Source organism: Microcaecilia unicolor, chromosome 6, assembly GCF_901765095.1.
Source record: "Microcaecilia unicolor chromosome 6, aMicUni1.1, whole genome shotgun sequence".
Classification (NCBI taxonomy): Eukaryota; Metazoa; Chordata; class Amphibia; order Gymnophiona; family Siphonopidae; genus Microcaecilia; species Microcaecilia unicolor.
This window is the reverse complement of record NC_044036.1, coordinates 119,543,099-119,565,341: the sequence shown is the minus strand read 5'-3', so window position 1 is coordinate 119,565,341 and position 22,243 is coordinate 119,543,099. Positions and strand designations below refer to the sequence as shown.

General features: G+C 44.8%; 1 protein-coding gene across 4 annotated transcripts in view; it reads left to right on the top strand.

Moving 5' to 3' along the window:
* LOC115471913 (dimethylaniline monooxygenase [N-oxide-forming] 5-like) overlaps positions 1 to 22,243 on the top strand; it is a 77,509-nt gene that overhangs the window by 18,228 nt on the left and 37,038 nt on the right. For 2 of the 4 annotated variants that reach the window (XM_030205848.1, XM_030205852.1), the window contains exons 2-3: positions 14,101 to 14,238; positions 18,169 to 18,357. In XM_030205848.1, the coding sequence (XP_030061708.1) occupies positions 14,107 to 14,238; positions 18,169 to 18,357 (321 nt within the window). In that variant the 5' untranslated portion in view covers positions 14,101 to 14,106. Of the gene's footprint in view, positions 1 to 6,703; positions 7,067 to 7,524; positions 7,897 to 14,100; positions 14,239 to 18,168; positions 18,358 to 22,243 lie in introns of those variants that run through there. The other 2 variants (XM_030205851.1, XM_030205850.1) reach the window with 2 other exon arrangements.

Here is a 22,243-nt window from a genome sequence, read left to right as displayed (position 1 = left end):
ACAGGGTTTCACATTTTCACGGGGTCAGTGTAAGAGTAGGATAGATAGATTTTTGGTTCGGGAAGGGGCATGCGGGCAGGGCCCCAGATTAGTGGACGTAAACTTCTCGGACCATAAGCTGGTGTTAATTGAGGTAGGAGGTTGGGCGGGGCATAGGCCAGGAAGGGGTTTATGGCGGCTCAACCTTAAATGGGTAGCAGATATGAGAATGCAGGAGGAGTATCGGGCCTTCTTGGAGGATCAGCTCTCCATCCAGGGTATTTTTCCCTCTATTGGAGAATGGTGGGAGGTAGTCAAAAAGCGCACGAGGAGATTTTTTACCCAACAGGCAAGAAGGGAAGGACAGGAAAGGACGAGGTTAGGAACGGCACTTAAGAAACGCAGGGATTATTTACACTCCACAGGGGGTAGGCGGGAGGATATCCTGGAACTGCAAGCGCAGTTAGAGAAGGTCCAATACGATAGATTTGCCTCCTTGCTTTATGAACGTGATTTCGGAAAATTGATTAGTCCTGATCCGTTTGTCTGCTGTAAGGAGCGGAGGGAGCGGAGGGTAGTGGGAGGGTTAAGGGACACAAGGGGGGTAGTGCAGGTTTCGAAGGAGGGGATTTTGAAGGTAGTAGGAGAACATTTTGCACGTTTTTTTTCGGGAGGACACTTGGATAAGGAAGTGATGGGACACTATATCGATGGGACACCAGGGGTGGGAAAGGGAGGGCCCCATCTCCAGGCCCTGTCGCGTCCCTGGACACTGGGGGAAGTGGAGGAGGCCATCGGGGCCTTACGGAAAAGAACGGCTCCAGGGCCGGATGGCCTGACGGCTGAATATTACCAAACGTTAAGGTCTATCTGGCTCCAATTCTGTTGCAGGTCTGGGAAGCCGCATGACAGCAGGGGATTCTGCCCCAATCTCTGACAGAGGCAGCATTAGTTTTGCTTAGTAAAGGGAAAGATCCTGGGTCCCTGTTGAACTGGCGTCCTATCGCCTTGTTGAATGGGGACAGGAAAATTTTTGCACACATGCTCTTAAAAAGGATGAAGTCAGTGGTCCAGAAAGTGGTGGCAGTTTCACAGCAGTGTGGGGTTAAGGGGAGGGGGGTCTTGGAGGCGGCTGCATGGGTTAGGGAGGGTCTAGAGCACAGCCGGGGGGAGGGGAACGGGAGGTTGGTGGTGGCTTTAGACCAAGATAAAGCTTTTGATAGGGTACAGTGGTTTTTTCTTTGGAGGTTGTTAGAGCATTATGGATTTCCAAGGGATTGAGTGGCACAGTTACAGTTACTTTACACCGGGGCCAGTTGTTTTCCTCTGGTAAATGGTTGGAAAGGGAAGAGTTTTGGGGTCACAGCAGGGGTTCAGCAAGGGTGTCCCCTAAGTCCTCTGTTATACACCTTCGCAATAGATCCCTTTGTTAGGCGTTTAGAGCAGGGAGGGAGGGAGGGATTTCGGGGGGTGGAGGTGAGTACAGGGTGTCATTTGAGGGTGGTAGCTTACGCAGATGACATCACAGTGTGGGTGGTGGATCCAAGGGAGGGGGAGAAGTTGCAGGAGTTGATTTCCAGTTACTCACGGGCCTCGGGGTCACTGATTAATTTCCAGAAAAGTCAGAGTTTATGGGTGGGTCCACCAGGGCTGGCATTTGCTTTGGGAGGGGGGTTTCCGGCCGCAATTGCCAGAATGAGAGTGTTAGGGGTTTATTTTGATCAAGGAGATTATGCATCTTTTAGCTGGCAGCGGTGCATCCAGGCAGCTACAGTCAAGGTTGACAGATGGAAAGGCTGGAGGATGACAATGTCTGACCGGGTTCAGCTGATTAAGAGGCACCTGGTGCCCATGTTCCTGTTTCTCAGTTATATTTGTTTGGTGCCAGCACACTGTTATACTACCCTGTATAGTGTCTTTTTCCAACTACTGTGGGGGAATCGGCTGAACCCGGTTAAACGGAACATTACATACTTACCCCAGAAGGATGGCTGGGTGGGAATGGTGAACCCAGTGTTATTTTTCAGTTCCCTGTTCCTCCAGTTTAATTTGGGACGGGCAGTGGGTAGGGACCCGCCAGGGTGGGCTCAAAGTGTCTTGTTATGGTGGGAAAGATTTTGGATTCCATGGCGGATGGGGGGAAGGGTGGCGGCTTTAAAGAAGGGGGCACCCATGCAGGTAGGGTACTATTGGATGTTGGTTCGGTTGGTAAGAGTCTGGGGGATCACGGTGGAGGAAATTAAGGCAGGGAGGTATGGGTGGAAAGGGTGCGGGCCCAGGCCTTTTCAGCACCCCTGACACTCCGAGATGCACCTGGGTCGGTGCTGCGGCACGGCTTGCTATTGGTTACATCGAGGCGGATTCCGCCTAAGTACAGGGACATTGCTTGGCTGTCCTTTCATGGGAAATTGTATGTGAGAGGAAATCTCAACTATAGGACTATGCAGGATTGGGATTGTCCAAGGGGGGAATGTGTGGGTACGGAAGAAACAATGGACCATTTTTTGCGGGATTGCCCCTTTTCAAGGACCGTGGGGGATAGAGTGGCATCGCTTTTGCAAATTTTAGCTTCCGGTCGTACTCATATGCTGATTGGGTCTATGGGCGGCAGCAGCGAAGTGGGGGTTTGGATCCGGTGACGGAGTTTATCATTTCGGTAATACTCAGGTTTTACCTTTGGATGGCTCGGTGCGGGGTGTCCCTGCACCAGGACTACAGGTCGGCTGAACAGGTTAGTTGGGACATAATTAGGGGAGTTCAGGAGGTGGCTAAATGGGAACGGGTGACGGAAGGGTTACAGAAGGCAAATGTATGGTGGAAACATGTTCATTTGAAACCTCCATAGGGGAGGTTTGGTATAGGGTGGGGGTTTTTAAGGGGGGGGGTTTAGTTGGCTTTGTATAGGTGTTTAGGGTCTAGGAGATATGTGGGGTTTTTTTATTGCTTGTACATACTTTTGTTGAAGTATTGTTTTGCGTTTCTTTTAATAAAAGAGTTCTCCAAGCATCCTCCACCCTCTCCGTGAAAAAATACTTCCTGACATTCTTCTTGAGTCTGCCCCCCTTCAATCTCATTTCATGCCCTCTCGTTCTACCGCCTTCCCATCTCCGGAAAAGGTTCGTTTGCGGATTAATACCTTTCAAATATTTGAACGTCTGTATCATATCACCCCTGTTCCTCCTTTCCTTCAGGGTATACATGTTCAGGTCCGCAAGTCTCTCCTCATACGTCTTGTAACGCAAATCCCATACCATCCTCGTAGCTTTTCTTTGCACCGCTTCAATTCTTTTTACATCCTTAGCAAGATACGGCCTCCAAAACTGAACACAATACTCCAGGTGGGGCCTCACCAACGACTTGTACAGGGGCATCAACACCTCTTTTCTTCTGCTGATCACACCTCTCTCTATACAGCCTAGTAACCTTCTAGCTACGGCCACCGCCTTGTCACACTGTTTCATCGCCTTCAGATCCTCAGATACTATCACCCCAAGATGCCTCTCCCCATCCGTACCTAGCAGACTCTCACCGCCTAACACATACGCCTTTCTTGGATTTCTACTCCCTAAATGCATCACTTTGCATTTCTTCGCATTGAATTTTAATTGCCAAACCTTAGACCATTCTTCTAGCTTTTTCAGATTCTTTTTCATGTTTTCCACTCCCTCCGGGGTGTCCACTGTGTTACAAATCTTAGTATCATCCGCAAATAGGCAAACTTTACCTTCTAACCCTTCGGCAATGTCACTCACAAATATATTGAACAGAATCGGCCCCAGCACTGATCCCTGAGGCACTCCACTACTCACCTTTCCCTCCTCCGAGCGAACTCCATTCACCACCACCCTCTGGCGCCTGTCCGTCAACCAGTTCCTAATCCAGTTCACCACTTTGGGTCCTATCTTCAGCCCATCCAGTTTATTTAAGAGCCTCCTGTGGGGAACCGTGTCAAAAGCCTTGCTGAAATCTAAGTAGATTACGTCTATAGCACGTCCACGGTTCAATTCTACGGTCACCCAATCAAAGAATTCAATGAGATTCGTTTGGCACGATTTCCCTTTGATAAAACCATGTTGTCTCGGATCTTGAAACTCATTTTCTTCCAGGAAATTCACTATCCTTTCCTTCAGCATTGCTTCCATTACTTTTCCAATAATCAAAGTAGAAGCCTGTAGTTTCCAGCTTCTTCCCTATCACCACTTTTGTGAAGAGGGACCACCTCCGCCGTTCTCCAATCCCTCGGAACCTCTCCCATTTCTAAGGATTTATTAAACAAATCTTTAAGAAGACCCGCCAGAACCTCTCTGAGCTCCCTCAATATCCTGGGGTGGATCCCATCCGGTCCCATGGCTTTGTCCACCTTTAGTTTTTCTAGTTGTTGATACACACTCTCTTCCGTGAACGGTGCTATATCCACTCCATTCTCAAATGAACTTTTGCCAGTCCATCGTGGTCCTTCTCCTGGATTTTCTTCAGTAAAAACAGAACAAAAGTATCTATTTAGCAAATTTGCCTTTTCTTCATCATTATCTACATAGCGGTTTGCAGTATCTTTTAGTCTCACAATTCCCTTTTTAGTCATTCTCCTTTCACTAATATACCTGAAGAAATTTTTGTCACCCCTCCTTACCTTTCTAGCCATTTGTTCTTCCGCTTGCGCTTTCGCCAGACGTACCTCTCTCTTGGCTTCTTTCAGTTTCCTCCGGTATTCCTCCCCGTGTTTCTCGTCTTGAGTTTTTTTGTATTTCTGGAATGCGAACTCTTTAGCCTTTATTTTCTCAGCCACTTGCTTGGAGAACCATAGCGGTTTCCTTTTTCTCTTGCTTTTTACTGTCACTAGGAGGAGGGTGCTAGTGTAGAGCACAAATGGCAGATGCTGGTGGACCTGAGCTGTGCTGGGGATAGACCCTCTAAGTGGCAGCAGGGCAGCCCCAGGCTAGGCGTTCTGTGACAGAACATATATCTACACATGTGCTGGAATGCTGTTCTGTGCTTAAATAACAGTAATGCAGAATTGCATGCACAGAATAGAATTCTAGAACATGCACACATAAATGCTCATGCAATTCTGGTGCCAAGAGAATTTTCTTGTGTGCCAAAATATAGGGCAGACCTGTGAAAGCAAATCAGAAACCACTGTGCTGTCTAGTTCAACATATGAGCACCTTGGGCTGATCCAGTTCACCATTCCTGCAGAGCTGAACAGTATGGAACATCAGTGCACCAGACTGCTGTCAAGAGAACACCTGGTTAGTGCCTGTGAGGGAGTGGGTGCTATAGTGAAAAGCACTCCCTCACTTAGCTTATATAGTTGAAGGATCCTCACCAACATGGCCCATGTTTCAGGAGGGAGGTGATGTGGATAAATTGTTGAATATGAAGGAACAGGGTTGGATTTATGTATTAAATAAAAAATACCCTGGAGGGTTAAATGTAGAAATAGATTGGTGGTCTCTTATATAACTTGCACGTTGACAGGCTGAGAATGTTGTCAATCATTGGGTTATAATGATATGTCAGCGTTTAGATTGCAGGCACCATTCTGAAACTTTGTAAGTAAGAAAAAGCTAAGTGAGGTAAGAAGGACTGAGCCACTATTCAGACAGCTATTACTTATGTTAAGGAAGCTATGGCCCAATTACAGGATGAAGATGTGGCCTGAAAATTGGAGGATAACCCTGTGTGTCAACTGCAGAAGGAGAATGTGAGGGCCAGGTTGAAAGGGCTATGTCTGCGTTACGGCACCGACAGTTGCTAGCGTGGCTTTGTAAAGGGGGGAGGGGGTTTAGTGAAGTAAGAAGGATTGAGCAGGAGGGTTTATTGATGATTATTTTACTTTATGATTTTATTAAGATTGTAATATATATATGTATATTTTTAGGGCCATAACCTGATGCAGGTGTCCTAAAACATGGGCCATGTTAGTGAGGCCTTCAATGGTATAAGCTAAGTAGCATTTATTTTATATTTGAATATTTAATTAAAGGCTTGTAAGATAAAATAATAAAATTTCCATGAGAAAGTTAAAACACCTATGACGATATCAGTAAATCATTGGGCTGTGTCCCAGTGTGAATAGTCACTGCTGAGGTCAAATGATTCAATACCCGCTGTACTAATGGTGAATGGTGAGGTGCTGGGCTTTTGTTGAATTTGTTTTTCAGTTTTACACATGTATAGTCTAACTTTGTAAAATCAGAATTCAGATATTTATGCCATATAAGTGTCTAAATGCCAGTTTATGCATGTCTAAAACATGAATAGTGGTTCTAAAGTATGTGCCTTAACCTTTAGTTGTATACAGAATCATGGTTCTGTGCATCAGCTGCCATTTAGTGTTTTTATTTTTAACTCTGATACAGCAACAACCTGCAGTTGCAGAAAGCAGGTTGCCAGGGTTGTTAGGTTTAGGACTATTGATCCTTGCTTTGTTGGGGGGTTTTCTACAGGCAACACTTTGGTCTGAGCACACTTTGCAGGCAGATGACAGCGGTAGAGGAAATGCCTAGGGCAGGGCTTCTTCTCTCCAGGGAAATTCATTAGTCAGAGAGAATTGGTCACACTATCCAAATGCTTATTAAAACTTGTTAAGAAAGGGTTGTTGCAAGCTAGTAATTAAGGGGTTAAAATCTTTTTCTCTGAAAGGTCAGTTAATTTGCAGATGCTGGGCGAGTAGGCAGTGCTTGTTTTCAGAATGCCAATAAAGATGTCTGTCCGAAGAGATTTGGCTGTACAACCAGGCAGTTTGCAGGATAACGAGTCAGTAGAAAGTGAAGAGAAAAACACAATTGTTCATGTTCAGTATCTCATTCCCTTCCTTGCCTGGAAGCAAAGGCTGAGAGTCCCAATCTCCTGCTCCCACTGTAGCTGTCCTTCGCGGACGGTATAAAAGCCAGATCTGCGGGATTCCCCGGGATCTGTTAAGTACTACCTTAAGACTGGAGCGCTTCTTTGTTTGGACGAACCGCTATTTACAGTATGCAGCGATGACCTAACCCAGCGCTGCGGTTCTCTATTCCCCTCTTCCGTGGCGAATCTTCAAGGTGGTTTAATAGACTGGAGTGGAAGTGAGCCTATCTAGTCCACTGTAAGTAAGGAAGCCATTTGATTACTCTCTGTTTCTACTCCCCCGCGCAGCCGTCATTGCCATTCACTCAAAACACATTTGCTTATTTCTGATCTGACGAAGAAGGGCATTAGGGCAACCTTCGAAAGCTAATCAAGAAATGTATTAAGTTATGTCCAATAAAAAAGGTATCATCTTATTTTCTTTTCCATGTTTTATTTTGTTTGATTTCTATTGATAACCTTAAGAGTGGACTAACACGGCTACCACACTCCTCTTCTTCACTGTGAAATGTCCTTATCTAAACGACTGGGCAAATTAAAAAAAAAAAAAGAACTTTTAAAGATTGTGTAATTGAATCCTGGAGGATCCCGCTGCAGCCGTCCTTTACCTTTTGCCTGGACTTTGTCTCTGCCCACAGCTTGCAAAGTTCAGATTTGACTCTTTCACCTCCTCTCTCTGCATGTGGGCTACTGCTGAGAGGCAACTTGCAAGTGGAGAGATGAGAGTGTGAGTGACAGAGAAGCCCACCCTCAGGGCAAATCGCCTTGGCATAGTGCCCAGGCAGGCCTAACTGCGGAGATTGCTTTCTTTCCAGTTTGAATGGACCGGAGGCTTACACTGCTCCCCCCAGGGACAGTCGGCTTCAGAGCAGAATTTGGCAGTAGCAACAGACGCTGGATGTAACTTTAACTTAAGCTGCACAGATGCGGAAATGTCCTTGTGGAATTCAATAGCGTGGTTCCTGTGTTAATAAATAACAGAAAAGAAAATAGAAGAGAAAGTGATACTTTTTTTTTTATTATTAACTTACATTTTTGGACTGGCTTTCTGGAGTTAAAAAGCTTCAGGTAAGGTCAATGTATATAAACATAAAACAACAACACTAGAATATATCATAAAAGGATTACAATGAAAATGTAGGGGAGGAGCTGCAGAGGAGGGAGAGGTAGATTGTGGATCAGAAGGTGACAAAGCAGTAAATTCAAATCTTTGTTAAGTCCTTTGTTGTAGATTTCAAAATGATCATTTAAACATTGAAAGTCTTATGTTCCTGGATTGTATAAAGTTCCCTTTTAGTATCCTGATTATTATGGCATTGAAGCAGTGCACTGATCTTCAAGAAGTGCTCCCAGGGGTGACCCAAGGCAAGGTGCTGCCTGAGATAGGGCAGAGATGCCGCCACTGCCCCCCCCCCTCCCTCCCTCCTCAGGCCATGGTCTGGCATCTCCTCTCTTCCTTCCTCCAACCCCTTCCCCGAGTTTACCTTCTTTTCCCATTTTCCAAAAGGTGGCAGCGAGTCCCATGCGCTGCCCAGCCACCGGCACCGGCCTTTTTTCTACTGCAGCCTGCCTCTGAGGAAACAGAAGTTACATCAGAGAGGTGGGCCACAGTAAAGAGAAGAGGCTGGTGCTGGCGGCAGGGTAGTGTATAGGAATCTCTGTCACTGCTTTTTGGAAAATGGACAAAGAAGGTAAACTTGGGGAAGGAGGTGGAAAAAGGAAGGGGGAGGTGCCGCTTCAGGAAGCGTGCCGCCTGAGGCCCCTGCCTCAGGTGGCCTAATGTAGGGCCACCACTGAGTGCGCCCCCACAGAAGTGTCACCTTGGTTTGGCTTGGGGCAATTTCTCCAAATGGTTAGTTTTGCACATGCCATGACAGAAATGAACCTCACTCCTAAATTAGGGTATGCTCACCGTAGAAATTGAATCATGCCTAAGAGAGCTTCCCTCTGGTGTTCGTAAAAGGTCTGCTTGAAAACAGTGGCGTAGCCAGAAGGCAATTTTTGGGTGGGCCAACAGGTTGGATGGGTGGGCACTAGAGAAAATTCTGCCACCTGATGCACTCATGCTCCACCACTACCCCACTCCCAATAATTTCAATGAGGGGTAGCAGTGCAGGCTTCAGTGGCTGCAGGCCACGTTGAGGGCTAGGAGAAATACATGAGGCTGCATTCTTCATCCCCCACTGAGCCATGGTCTCCGAACACACATATGTGTTTCCCCCAAATATTCTGCATCTATAGAACCCCTGGCCCTTTCCCAACAGTGGATGCAGTCCAGAGCTAGAACATTTCCCCATAAAACTCACCATACAAAAATTGTTGTTTCTAGTATTCTCAATAACGGGTATATTATAAAGTAATACAAAAATGTATCAAACAAAAAGTTACTCAGAACCTAGAACAAATATACCATGCTATTACTAACATCCAAATCAAGGATCCTACCAATGATATTTTAGGGCCCTAAATTTTTCAGTGGGGCCCTAAAATATCAGTACAGCTATTGAAAAAACTGAACTAGCCAAATTACTACAAAATACTACATAGAAAATTCATGCTAACAGAACACCTTGGTCACATAGACAAAACACAAATGCCAAATACAGAAGAAGTGACCATAAATTAAATTGAAACCCCAAGAAGCCAGACCTTGCATGTAGTACAACGCCAGATAAATAGGGATGCATTTCTTCCTACACTGTGCAAAACAAAGATAGCACGTACCAGGGAGGGGGTAAAACTAGGCAACTAATCACAAAATAGAAAAATAAAGGTTTTTCTACCTTATGTTGTCTGGTCATTTTATTTTTCAAATGTTGGTCCCAGGCTCTGGTTTCTGCTTCTCTCTGTCTTCTTTTAACTCTCTCACCAAGGTCTCCAGTCCATTTGACATTTCTTCTCTCTCCATGCCCACTGTCCGTCTTCTTCCATCTCTGTGTCTATCTTCCTCTGTGTTCGGCATTTCCCTTTCTCTGTGTCCTTATATTTCCCTGTCCAGCTTCTCCACTCTCTTCCTCCCCCATGCCAATGTGTTTTTCTCCTCTCCAACCCCACCACATCCAACTTCTCTCCCTCTCACTCCCCCTCCTTTTCTAGAGTCTGGCTTGCTTGCCTGTCTGACCATACCCCCCCTGCTGTGTGTTCAGTATTTGATCCCCACTTCTTTCATCCCCCTGCTCTTGCATTTCTTTCCTCTCCCTTCCCTGCAGCCTCTCTTTCCCACAACAAGTCCAGCACATCATTTCCAGAAGTCCAGCCACCCACAATCCAAAATCCCTTGTTGGCTTCCCTCCCGCAGGTCCAGGATCGCTGCTGCTTCGGCCTCCTCCTCCTTCCACCGCTGCTATGCTTGCAGCTTACATTTTCAGGATGCCCGCCAGCAATTCACAGAGTTAATCCGGGGCCTTCCCTCTGCTACTTCCAGCCCTCCATAAACAGGAAGTTGCATCAGAGAGGGCCGGACATGGCAGAGAGAAGGCCCTGGAGTGCCTCTGTGAATTGCTGCTGGGTGTAATGAAAAGGTAAGCCGCAAGCAATGCAGTGGCATTGGGGGAAGAATTCTGGACCAGATTCTGTTTTGTCGGGGTGCACCACCTCTGAGTGGGTCTTGGACAAATGTGGGTGCGCCTGGGCCCATCCAGGCCCACCCGTGGCTAAGCCTCTGCTTGAAAATGATTTTAATCAAGCCTATGGCACCCAAAACTATGGGAAATATTTCCGTATTTGTCTGCCACATTTTTTTTGCTCTCAAACTGCATTTATTGGTACTTGACCTTCTTTCTTTCCACATGATTCATAGAGTAATCACTTGGGACCGATACCTTTATGATTAATGCCATTGTGATGTTTTTCTCTTGTACCACTATGTCTGGTTTTTGTGCATTCAGTTTTTTATTGGTCAGGATTGGGATGTCCCAGGTTATAATCTCTTAATTTTCCATAGTTCTCTTAGGGTTGTGATTAAAATGCTTTTCAGGTAGAGTGATGTTGTAATGCTTATAGAGTTTCCAATGAATGAAACATGCCACTTTGTTGTGTCTTTCTGTATAAAAATTTTCCGTCATCAGCACTTTGCAGCCATCCACGAGATGAGTAACCATTTCCAGCTCTTTCTTACAGAACCTACAAACGTCGGTTGTACTGCTTTTTCTGCGCTTACTATGAACAATATCATTCATTATCCACTGTTTTATGTCAATCTCTCATCCTTAGGTTTCAGTTCTCCTCTCCTTAGCCATTCATGTGTCCTGGCTTGATCCATGTACATTGCCTTTGCCATTTCTTTTTCTTTGTTTGCTGAACTAGTTCTTTAAAAACTATTTCTCTTGTTTTGCATATTTTGTTGGTTCCATTCCTGTACTTACAAGTGGACTGTCAATCATTCCTTCTGCTCATCGAAATGCCTGTCCAAGTTTAATGATGGAACTAGAATCTGGACGCTTGCACTCCTACTTAAAAACTTTTTGTGCGTTTTGATCTGTTGATGTTGGAGGCCTATGTTGGTAGCCTTATATGTATATTTCTATGATGCCCATTTCTCCTTCATCTCTGGAAATTTACTATCTCATCATACACTAATTCTTATAGATGACCTTATGAACATAGAGGATTTTTTCTTGTTCATGTATCAAATTTTTCAAGGTATTTAAGAGGCTAGTCAACAATTCCTTGGTTTGTACATCGGCAATTTTTCCAAATGGGTTGGTTTTGTTCATACCACAATAGGAATGAACCTCACTCCTAAGCTAGGGCAAATGGAATATGATCTCAGTCTCTCAAATTTACTGCTAACGCTAGCTAGAAAACTTGCATCATGCCAAAGAGAGCTTTTCTCTGGCTTGGAAGCTGGAACATCAGGGCAAGAATAATCTCTGGAATATGGCTTGAGAAACAGGGAAAAGGCAGTCCGAAAAAGCCGCAGAATCTGATCACCAGAGGAGGAAGTGAGTCTGGAAACAGGGGCACGACCACACCATGTCAGTACCTCCCCCTCAAGTCTCCCATGGACCCCACAGAAGGTCTGGGCTTCCAGGGGTCTTTTCAGTGGAACCTGCTGATGAGCTTTGGAGCATGAACATAGACTGCAGGATTGGAAGTTGAGAGCAAGTCTGGAGCTTGAAGACAGGATTGGATCTTGTAAACAGGACTGGAGCTTGAGAACAGAGCTGGGGTAGTACCACAGCCCATGGACTTCCATGGGCTGTCCTCAAGATCATAGACCACCCTGGCGACAGGGATGTCCTGAACCCCATATCTAGGGTTCATTTTTTCGAGCATGGTACAAGAAATTGGAGTTTGAGGAGTTTTCTTAGGACAACTGCTGGACAGAGTCTGAATCTTGGATGCAGTAAGAGAAAAGGTCTTACTCTGAAAGGAGCTCCCTCATAAGAGCAGGTTTGCAGTATTCTTCCTCTCTTGACATGGGGGCCATGTTGCCGCTTGCTGCTGAGGGCAGGCCTCGGCCAGGAATTCAATGGTCTGGAGTGGAACATCAGAAACACAGGTGGTGGCTAGGGTGACAGCAGAAGCGTCAGAATCCAGGCACTGTTGTTCGAAGGCATCGCTTCAAGCCATAATTTCACCACTCTCCCAGTCTAAGGTTGGATTGTGTCTCTGTAGCTAGCGTAAACCCAAGCAGCTAAGCTCTATTCCTGGTTTCTGCTATAACCAAGCTCTGTTCCAGGTTCCTGCTACAGCCAAGTGCTACCTTCAAGTTCCAGAATTCCAGTCTTGCTTACAAGCACCAGTCCAGCTTTCCAGCTTCAGTACTGTTTTCAAGCTCCAGTTCAGCTTTCCAGCTCTAGCCTTTCTGTCTCCAGTCTGAGCCTATATTGCCTGGGTGATTCGCCTGCCACTAGCCATATTCCAAAAACAGCCCAAGGGCTCACTTTCTCCTTGAGTTTGTGACAGTGATATAATGTTTACAGAGTTTCCAATAAATTAGATGTGCCACCTTGTTGTCCTTGTAGAAATGTCATGTCATCAGCATTTTGCAGCTAACCTTGAGGCAAGTAACCGTTTCCAGCTCTTTCCTACAAAATCTACAAATATCAATTGTACCAGTTTTTTCTATGCTTGCTCTCTGAACTATCTTGTCCAAAATCTGCTGTCCTGAGCTGAAACTTTGTCTCTCATTCTTAGGTTTCAGTTAATCTCTGCTTAACCATTCATGTGTCCAGGCTTGATTCACATATGGTTCCTGGAGTAATACTGTACGTTTCCCACTACTTTTGTGTATTTGTCACTTGTTTTCCTTGTTTGCTGATTAACTTCTTTAAAGAGCCTTTTCTCCTGCTTTGCATATGCTGTTGGTTCCATTCTTAAGTGCGGGTTCTCACTCATTCCTTCTGCTTCCCAGAATGCCCTTCCAAGTTTAATGATAGAACTAGATTCTGGATGCTTGCTTTCATATTTCAGCACTTTTTGCACATTTGGATCTGTTGGTGATGTTAAATAGGCCTGGAGGCCTATGATGTTACCTCTATATGTATTTGTATGAGGCCCATTCCTCCTTTAGCTCTATTAATGTACAGTCTTGACATACACTGATTCTTATAGACTACCTTCTGAGCATGGAAGAGTTTTCTTGTTCGTACATCCAATTTTTCAAGATATTTAAAAGGTCAATCCAAAATTCCACAATCCACAATCAACAATCGCAAGCTGGTTGATAACTTGTATCATATTCCTTGATGTTAGAGCGCTTTTCAGTAGCAATTGCTTCTTCCTCTGCTCATAGATATTTATATACCCCTTCCTGTTCAAGTTCCTTGATGGCAGAGATGTTTTCAGTTTTACTCAATTTTCCTCCAAGTAGTGTTGCCTTAGCTCATTTATCCAGGCCAAAGGTATCCTGATGTCATCTGAAAGCTTTTTACTAAACAGAGTTGTTCTGCCAAATGTTGATCACTGTAACTGTAGAGCTTCAAGTCATCTGCAAAGAGAAGGTGTGGTGTTACCTCTGGGTCCTTGCTTTGTAGCATCTGATGTGATGTCTTTGTGAACTGATTCTTTTCTTTTACATCTGGTGTAGAATTATACAGAGGAGGAGCATATAGATTATCTGTTATTCAATGCAGAATATGTGAAGATAGGTGCTGCTTTTGTAAGACAGGCCACATGGTAAAGATGGGAATCAATTCACTTGCAAAACTTTTCTGATATGAATCAAACTCTATAAGACTGATTACTATAATAACTAAAATGTAATGTGAGAGCTTAATTGCTGTTTGTAACATTTTCAGTTGTGTCTCTGCTTGTTCCTTGACACAGGGCACCATGGCGAAGAGAGTCGCAGTGATTGGAGCTGGGGCCAGTGGGCTTGTTTCTATCAAATGCTGCTTGGATGAAGGGCTTGAGCCCACCTGCTTTGAGAGAACAGATGATATTGGTGGGCTCTGGAAGTTTAAAGTAAGTGACTTTGTTAGCACAGGTACAGTAACCCAGAGATTAACTGATGTGTCCCTCACAGGCATTTTATCAGACCCTACAGTGGCCCAGACTTTAATCTGGCTGACCCCACAGACATGTCATCATATAAATCCAGTGACCCTGGCACTAGTCAACCTTTTTGATTTTTAAGAAACTTTTAAATTAAGAAAAAATAATACATTTAAAATGAATACATTAAAAAGTACTATATTCTTTATATGTGTTGATTATTATTTGTAAATAGTCAATATGCCAAAGGGGCAGTTCTATAACTAAATGCCTTCATATAGATGCCCCACGATTACACAGTAGGAGCCCTATCAATCATAAAGCTGGCATAAGTGGACCCAAGTAAGTGATAGTGTTCTGTAAGTTATGCATGTAAGTGGGATCCCCATCCATGTTCCACACCCCTTCTTGCAAATACAGGCCATATAAGTTGAGCAGGTATTTGTACAATAGTGCTTAAGTGCCCTGTTTTCACTTACATGGATAAGTGCACACATACTCGTGTACGTGCTAGTATTCTAGACGTGTATGGGCATGCAAATGGAGGCACCTAGACTATACAATTGACTTTTGTGCAAAAAATACAGAATTTTCAGTTTTTATATTAATGTAATTAAACTCTGGAATTCGTTGCCAGAGAATGTGGTAAAGGCGGTTAGCTTAGTGGAGTTTAAAAAAGGTTTGGACGGCTTCCTAAAGGAAAAGTCCATAGACGGTTATTAAATGGACTTGGGGAAAATCCATTATTTCTGGGATAAGCAGTATAAAATGTTTTGTACTTTTTTGGGATCTTGCCAGGTATTTGTGATCTGGATTGGCCACTGTTGGAAACAGGATTCTGGGCTTGATGGACCTTTGGTCTTTCCCAGTATGGCAATATGTACTTATGTAAAATAATCAAACATATAAACGGCGAGTGACCGACTCACTCGCAAATGCGCAGTAGAGACTTCCCTCTCTGTCCCGTCCCCATGTCAATACGTGATGACGAGGGCGGGACAGAGAGGGAAATTGCGCCGCCGAGGTTGATACCGCTCCCCCCCGCCCGAGGTCACCGCTACCGTTACCCCCCCCCCCCCCCCCCCCCCACCCGGCCCGGGCCCTCTCTCCGCTACTAAACTTACACATCCATTCGCTGGAATGCAGCAAGCACATCAGCTGAGCTGCCGTCGGCCTTCCTTCCCTGCCTGTGTCCCGCCCTCGCTAACGTTACGTCACAGGAGGGCGGGACACAGGCAGAGAAGGAAGGGCCGACGGCAGCTCAGCTGATGTGCGTGCTGCGTTCCGGCGAATGGATGTGTAAGTTTAGTAGCGGAGAGAGGGCCCGGGCCGGGTGGAGGGATGGCAGCGACTCCGGGGTGGGGGGGGGGAACGGTAGCGGTGGCGACCTCGCGGGGAGGGGAAGGAAAACCCCAATACCAGCCCGTTTTTACGGGCTCAACGGCTAGTATGTAATATAACGCTATTTTGGCACAAAAACAGATTGAAATATAGGACATTATCCTATATTTATTAAAGAAATTTAAGTCTTAGGTTAGAACCTCTGTCTTTGTCAGCCAGGTAACCTGCTGTGACAGAGAATACCTCACATTGTTTCTCTATGACCAAGTGAGAAATGGAACATGTTTCTCTCCTTCACTTAACTCCCTCTACCCTGGTTCCTAGTCTGGGAAGTTGCTCCTTCCTACATAGGTTAATCCGGAGCACACATTTCTCCCTAGACTTCCCATAAGAAGCAGAGAAGTAGCCTATTGCTTAGAGAAGTAGGCTGTGCATCATATAAGCTGGGCTGTAAATTCCACTGATGTTCCTTTTGACCACTGTTCCCTCTAAGCTGAGCGGGAGTCTTCCACCTAAAGTCCTGCCAGGGGGGCGGATGTTCACTGTCATATTTTCTATAGTGATTGAAAACATGATATAGCAATGCAGTTGGATGACTCCTACTAAGCTTAGAGGGAACAGCCTCTTAACCCTCAATTGCCTTAGGTACAAAATTAGGTTGTAAGACATCTAGAAACAGAGAAATATCTTATGTGGCCTAATACAAATCACCTTGAGATATTACTGAAAAAGACATGACCTAAATCCAAAATCCCATCAGTGGTTGTGCCTAAAGTTTGGAACGTAATGCAAACGTACGCTTATATTTAACAGATTTGGTGTGCATCTCTACCATTATAGAATTCTAGCATAGTGCCCAGTGTTTGGCACCTAACTTTTAGCGTCATTTATAGAATTCTTATCCCCCCTTTCTGTTCAACAGCTAAATACTGCCACTAAAAGGATAATTTTTAAGCCCACTCTCATTCTGTCCTAAACCCAGTTCATAATTATATGGGCCACATCTGGCTATTTAATGATAACTATCTAATATTGCCCATATAATTTTTAAAACTCTACAGATAGGAAAGTTTTACATTCACTGGAGCCAGTGAACATATAACTTGCTTTGAATATTGACTCATTCATATTTTTCCTCTGGATAAAAAAATGGGAAAACGTTTTTTGTCAGCTAGGCTCCTTACGCTCATGAATCTGAGCAAATGAATTGCAAGTGAAAATGTAGTTTTCAAAGTTTTAGGTGCTTCTTAAATTTAGGCAGATTTTCAGCTGAAAATTTAGGTTTCCTAAATTCAGCTTTGAGTCTTCTTACATTTAGTCAACTGATGTAGGTCTTGATCATTTTTGAAAAATTGAGCCCACAGGGACGGGAACAAACTTTGTCCCCGTGTCATTTTCTAGTTGGAAGGGTAAAGGGTGGTGGTGGGAAGGAGGGTTATTGTTATTATTGTTTTCTATTTGTAATTTATACACAACAGTTGCACAGCATATTGTTCCTTTTTACACTTTAATAAAAAGATTTAAATATACAATCATAAGTGTTCAAGGCTTCTGTAGGTGAGGACAGAGCCCACGGGGACGGGGACAGAACCTGCGGGATTGGGGTGGGGATGGAGACCAACTTTGTCCCCGTGTCTTCTCTAGTGTGAGATTTAGCACAAATAAAGAGCAGGGATTGTAATTTAAGACACACTCCCTCTGTGAAGCCATCTGGCTAGCTCTGTCATAGGTTTTCTGTACTGTAGAGCAGGGCTATGGTTTATGGATCTCTATATAGTCTAAATGGGTACAGATCATGGTACTTAATGTGCTTCTCCAGCTATGGTATATGAAACACATAGTAGGAAGCAAGTGTTGTGTATCAACATGCTAGGATTAAATGAAGTCTGGAGTAAGGCTTGAGTGAAATGAGGGGGTCTTTCGCTACAGGGAATCTACTGTCAAGCAAAACTGTTGGCTAGTGACACAGAGTGATATTTTACAACTACGGGCATGAAAACAGTTGATAGTAGTTCCATTGGATACTCTGTTTCTGAAGGCAATATTTTTTTTTTGATGTGGCAACATTGTATATTATTTGCCAACTTATTACTCCTGATGCAGCCATTCTTGACAAAACATGGCCACACTGGGTTCTTTTCATGAATCTTTCTTAATAAATGAGGTGGTTTCTAACCACATTTTGGTGCTGTTCTCTGAAGGAAAGCTGAACATATGTGTGTGTGTGTGGGGGGGGGGGGGGGGGGGGAGGGAGGGAAGGGGATGGAATTTGATATACTGCCTTTCTGTGGTTACAGTCAAAGCAGTTTACATATTATATAGAATACTAGCATATTTTGTATTTATTTTGTACCTTGGGCAATGGAGGGTTAAGGGACTTGCCCAGAATCACAAGGAGCTGCAGTGGGAATCAAACCCGGTTCCCCTGGTTCTCAGGCCACTACACTAACCATTAGGGCTACTCCTGCACTCCAGGAACATAGCATTATCAGTTATTTTCCAGTTTTGCTATTTTTTATTTTTAGTGATTTCAAATTCTATTGATTATTTTAATCCCAGGAAGTTCCTGAAGATGGGAGAGCAAGTATCTATAGGTCTGTGATCATTAACACCTCCAAGGAAATGATGTGTTATAGTGACTTTCCCATTCCAGACGATTATCCAAATTATATGCACAACTCTAAGATACTAGACTACTTCAGGATCTATGCAAAACACTTCAACCTTTTGAAGTACATCCGCTTCAAGGTAAGCACTATTCCATAATAATCACTATTCTACTTCTACAACATAAGTACCATTCATTTTCTTTCATTTATAACACAAAAAAAGCAAAATGTCGTCTTTTTTTTCTTTAGTTCCCATCTGCTACTTCTTCTTTTCTCAGGTCTGCATCTTGTCTAGCCCTTACCCCGCCAGCTCCAGCAGTTTTCCTCAGTGGGGCCCGAAGATCTTGTCATGTCTCACTTCACTCCATGCAGTGCCTTCCTTTGGTTGATGCAGTGTAATACAAAATCCTCTTCCTCTCATGTGGTATTACACTGGGACCAGTCGCAAGGGATTATCTTAGAAGCAGTTCTGTAACTATTACTGGAAAAGAAACATAAAAGACCTGACTTTATAAAAGGATACTTGTGTGAGAAATCCAAAAAGGAATTTATTTTAAGCCCATTAGATAAAGATAACATAGGTGCTTATCCTGCTTATTTTCGAATGAGAAGGCCGGCCATCTTCCGACACAAATCGGGAGATGGCCAGCCATCTCCTGAAGCCGGCGAAATCGGTATAATCGAAAGCCGATTTTCGTCAGCTTCAACTGCTTTCCGTCGCAGGGCCGGCCAAAGTTAAAGGGGGTGTTTCGGCAGGGTATGGAAGGCGGGACGGGGCATGGTTCAAGATGGCCGGCTTCGGCCGATAATGGAAAAAAGAAGGCCAGCTCTGACGACACTTGGGCTGCCTTCACTTGGTCCATTTATTTTTAGGACCAAGCCTCCAAAATGTGCCCCAATGACCAGATGACCACCGGAGGGAATCGGGGATGACCTCCCCTTACTCCCTCAGTGGTCACCAACCCCCTCCCACCCAAAAAAAAATTAAAAATCATTTTTTTGCCAGCCTCTATGCCAGCCTGAAATGTCATACCCAGCTCCATGACAGCAGTATGCAGGTCCCTGGAGCAGTTTTTAGTGGGTGCAGTGCACTTCAGGCAGGTGAACCCAGGCCCATCCCCCCCTACCTGTTACACTTGTGGTAAATGGGAGCCCTCCAACCCCCCCCCCCAAAAAAACCCCCCCCACTGTACCCACATGTAGGTGCCCCCCTTCACCCGTAAGGGCTATGGTAGTGGTGTACAGTTGTGGGGAGTGGGTTTTGGGGGGATTTGGGGGGCTCAGCACACAAGGTAAGGGAGATATGCACCTGGGAACTATTTTTGAAGTCCACTGCAGTGCCCCCTAGAGTGCCCGGTTGGTGTCCTGGCATGTGAGGGGGCCAGTGCACTACAAATGCTAGCTCCTCCCACGGCCAAATGCCTTGGATTTGGCCGGGTTTGAGATGGCCACCATTAGTTTCCATTATCGCTGAAAACCAATGCCGGCCATCTCTAAAGCCGGCCCAAACATTGAGATTTGGCCGGCTCCGATCGTATTATCGAAACGAAAGATGGCCGGCCATCTTGTTTCGATAATACGGTCAGGTATGCCGCTTTCCGGGGCCGGCCTTAGAGATTGCCGCCCATATAGATGGCCGGCCCCGTTCGATTATGCCCCTCCATATGTCTTGAATGTAGGCACCCAGAATCAGCCCCAGGAGTTCATAAAGGTCAGTGCATCTGAAGCAGGTATAAATGTCTGTGCTACAATTTTTAAGTATGCACTTAGATTAGCGTATTTTATCATTTAAGAGCGTACTTGCAAACTGTGCTTCTGCTTCACCCAAACTCTGCCCCTGTACATGCCTATTAGCAAAGTACGCACCATCATGGCATGGTTTGTACTTTATGCTGGTCAATATTCTATCAGACCATTTACGCATGTATCTGGCCAAAATGACTCTCTAATTGTGTACTCATGTATTTTAAAATACATTCATACATCGTAACTCGGCCCCTGCTCTTTTTCTGAATTCCTTTTTTTTTTTTCTTAAATGGCTGTTTCCAAATAAATGTGCATTTTTCTCATCCTTATAGGTATTTTACAAAAGGCCCTGCATTCAGTTAGCCTTTTGAAAAATACTAACTTGGATGTCCCTTTTTCCTTTTGAGATGACCTATGCAAAAGTATAGCCACCCACTAAACCAGGTGTCTGTAATTAGCCACTTTGCAGAGGCATGTTTTCCAAGTACTAGGTCTAACCAGCTAAATCCTAAAGTTGCCCCTTTTGAAAATGTACTCCAAGGTGCCCAAGGATGTAACTATCCCAATTACTATTTGTTGTTTTCTTTTTCTCTTATGTTTCCCACTCATGTGGGATCTTCAGTTATAGCCACCACCCTCTACCACGCTACCTGTGCTTGAGTTGAAAAATATTGATTTACATTTTTTTTGTTCTTCTTCTGGAAGTAATTAAGGACACTTGTGCTGAGCTGTACATCTTTGTCTCCTGTGAAAAGAAGACTTTTGAATTTGCATCTAATAGATATCTAACTACCCAATACCATCTAACTAATCAAATCAGTTTATCCATGTATAACACGTAGAATTGTTTTGATTAGCTGTGCAGTTTATAAGTATGCTATAAATAATAATATCTCACTTCTGAGTACAGAATGATAGGCAGATTGACATTAATGCTCATAAAGATTAGTTTATGCAGAGTCAGCATTAGAACATAAAGGTCCTGTAGGTTCAGAACCTGAACCATTGATGGAATTGAAAAATCTCTGTCCCATATTAGAGTAGTCTATCACTGAATCTACAAAATGGACGACATTATTAGTATCTGTGGTTTTTGAACAAGATGGTAATGCTATAATGAAACAATATTTTAGACACTCTCAAGATCTTTTTTATGGTCAGAAGATACGAATCTACCCGGACATTGCTAAAGTTACCCAAGAGAGGAGGAAAGTTTTCCTTGCAATGAGACAAGAGGTCAAAGACTTGGTTGGTAGTTTCTTGTGTTATGATGACTGCTATACTGCGGTAGTGAGCCCTTGTGCCTTGACACAGCACGGTGGACTGAGGAGGCACGCCGTACTCGGTCAGGCAGCCGGACAACCCCTAGCTTCACCTGGAGAGCGACCACCGTTCCCCGGGAGTTGAGCCCCCAGGTGCAGGTGGACACCAGGACTTCTGGATACAAGTGGGGTCGCACAGCCGCCGGCCATGGCAGGCAGCACAACTGAGAATAGTCGGGTCCAATCCACGAGTCAGGGCAGGCAGCATAACAGAGAGTTGTCAGGTGCAATCCAAGAGTCAGGGCAGGCAGCAGAACAGAGAATAGTCAGGTGCAATCCAAGAGTCAGGGCAGGCAGCAGAATAGAGAGTTGCCAGGTCCAATCAAAGAGTCAAGGCAAACAGCAAAGTAGACAGCAAAACGCTCAATCCAAGCACCAAACCTCTATAACGATAGAAGCCGAAGCAAAATATGAAGGCGACGGTCGTTCTTAAATAATCCCCTCATTGGCAGTAACCTCAAACAGCTGGGAGAACAATCCTGGGTTGGCTGGCTGCTGGGGAGGGGAGGAGCAGAGCGAGGAGCGGCCAATCCCACGTCAACAGACGAGACAAAGGACCGTGCCGGAAGGAAGCCCCACAAACGCCGACAGTCCGCGTGGCCGGCCTACAGACTGAATTGGGATGGCCGGCCACGAGGCTGCCGCAAACAAGGCCAACACTAACCGCCAACATGGCCGGCCACTACTGCTGGGATAACATCCGCGTGGCCTTCTGGGGTGAGTCGGAATGGCCGACCATGAGACCGAAGCGACCATGGCTGACCCTGACCGCCGCCATGGCCGGCCACCGCTACTTGGATGATGTCCGGAGACGGACCACCCATGCAGACTGCACCGCAGGTGAGGAACGTAACACTTGATAGCTTTCCCCTGTAATTGTAAGATCAGATATGCTCAAGTACATAATTTTTGTTCCAGAGCAGTTGCGCTCCTTTTTGTACTTGAAGGAGTTATAAT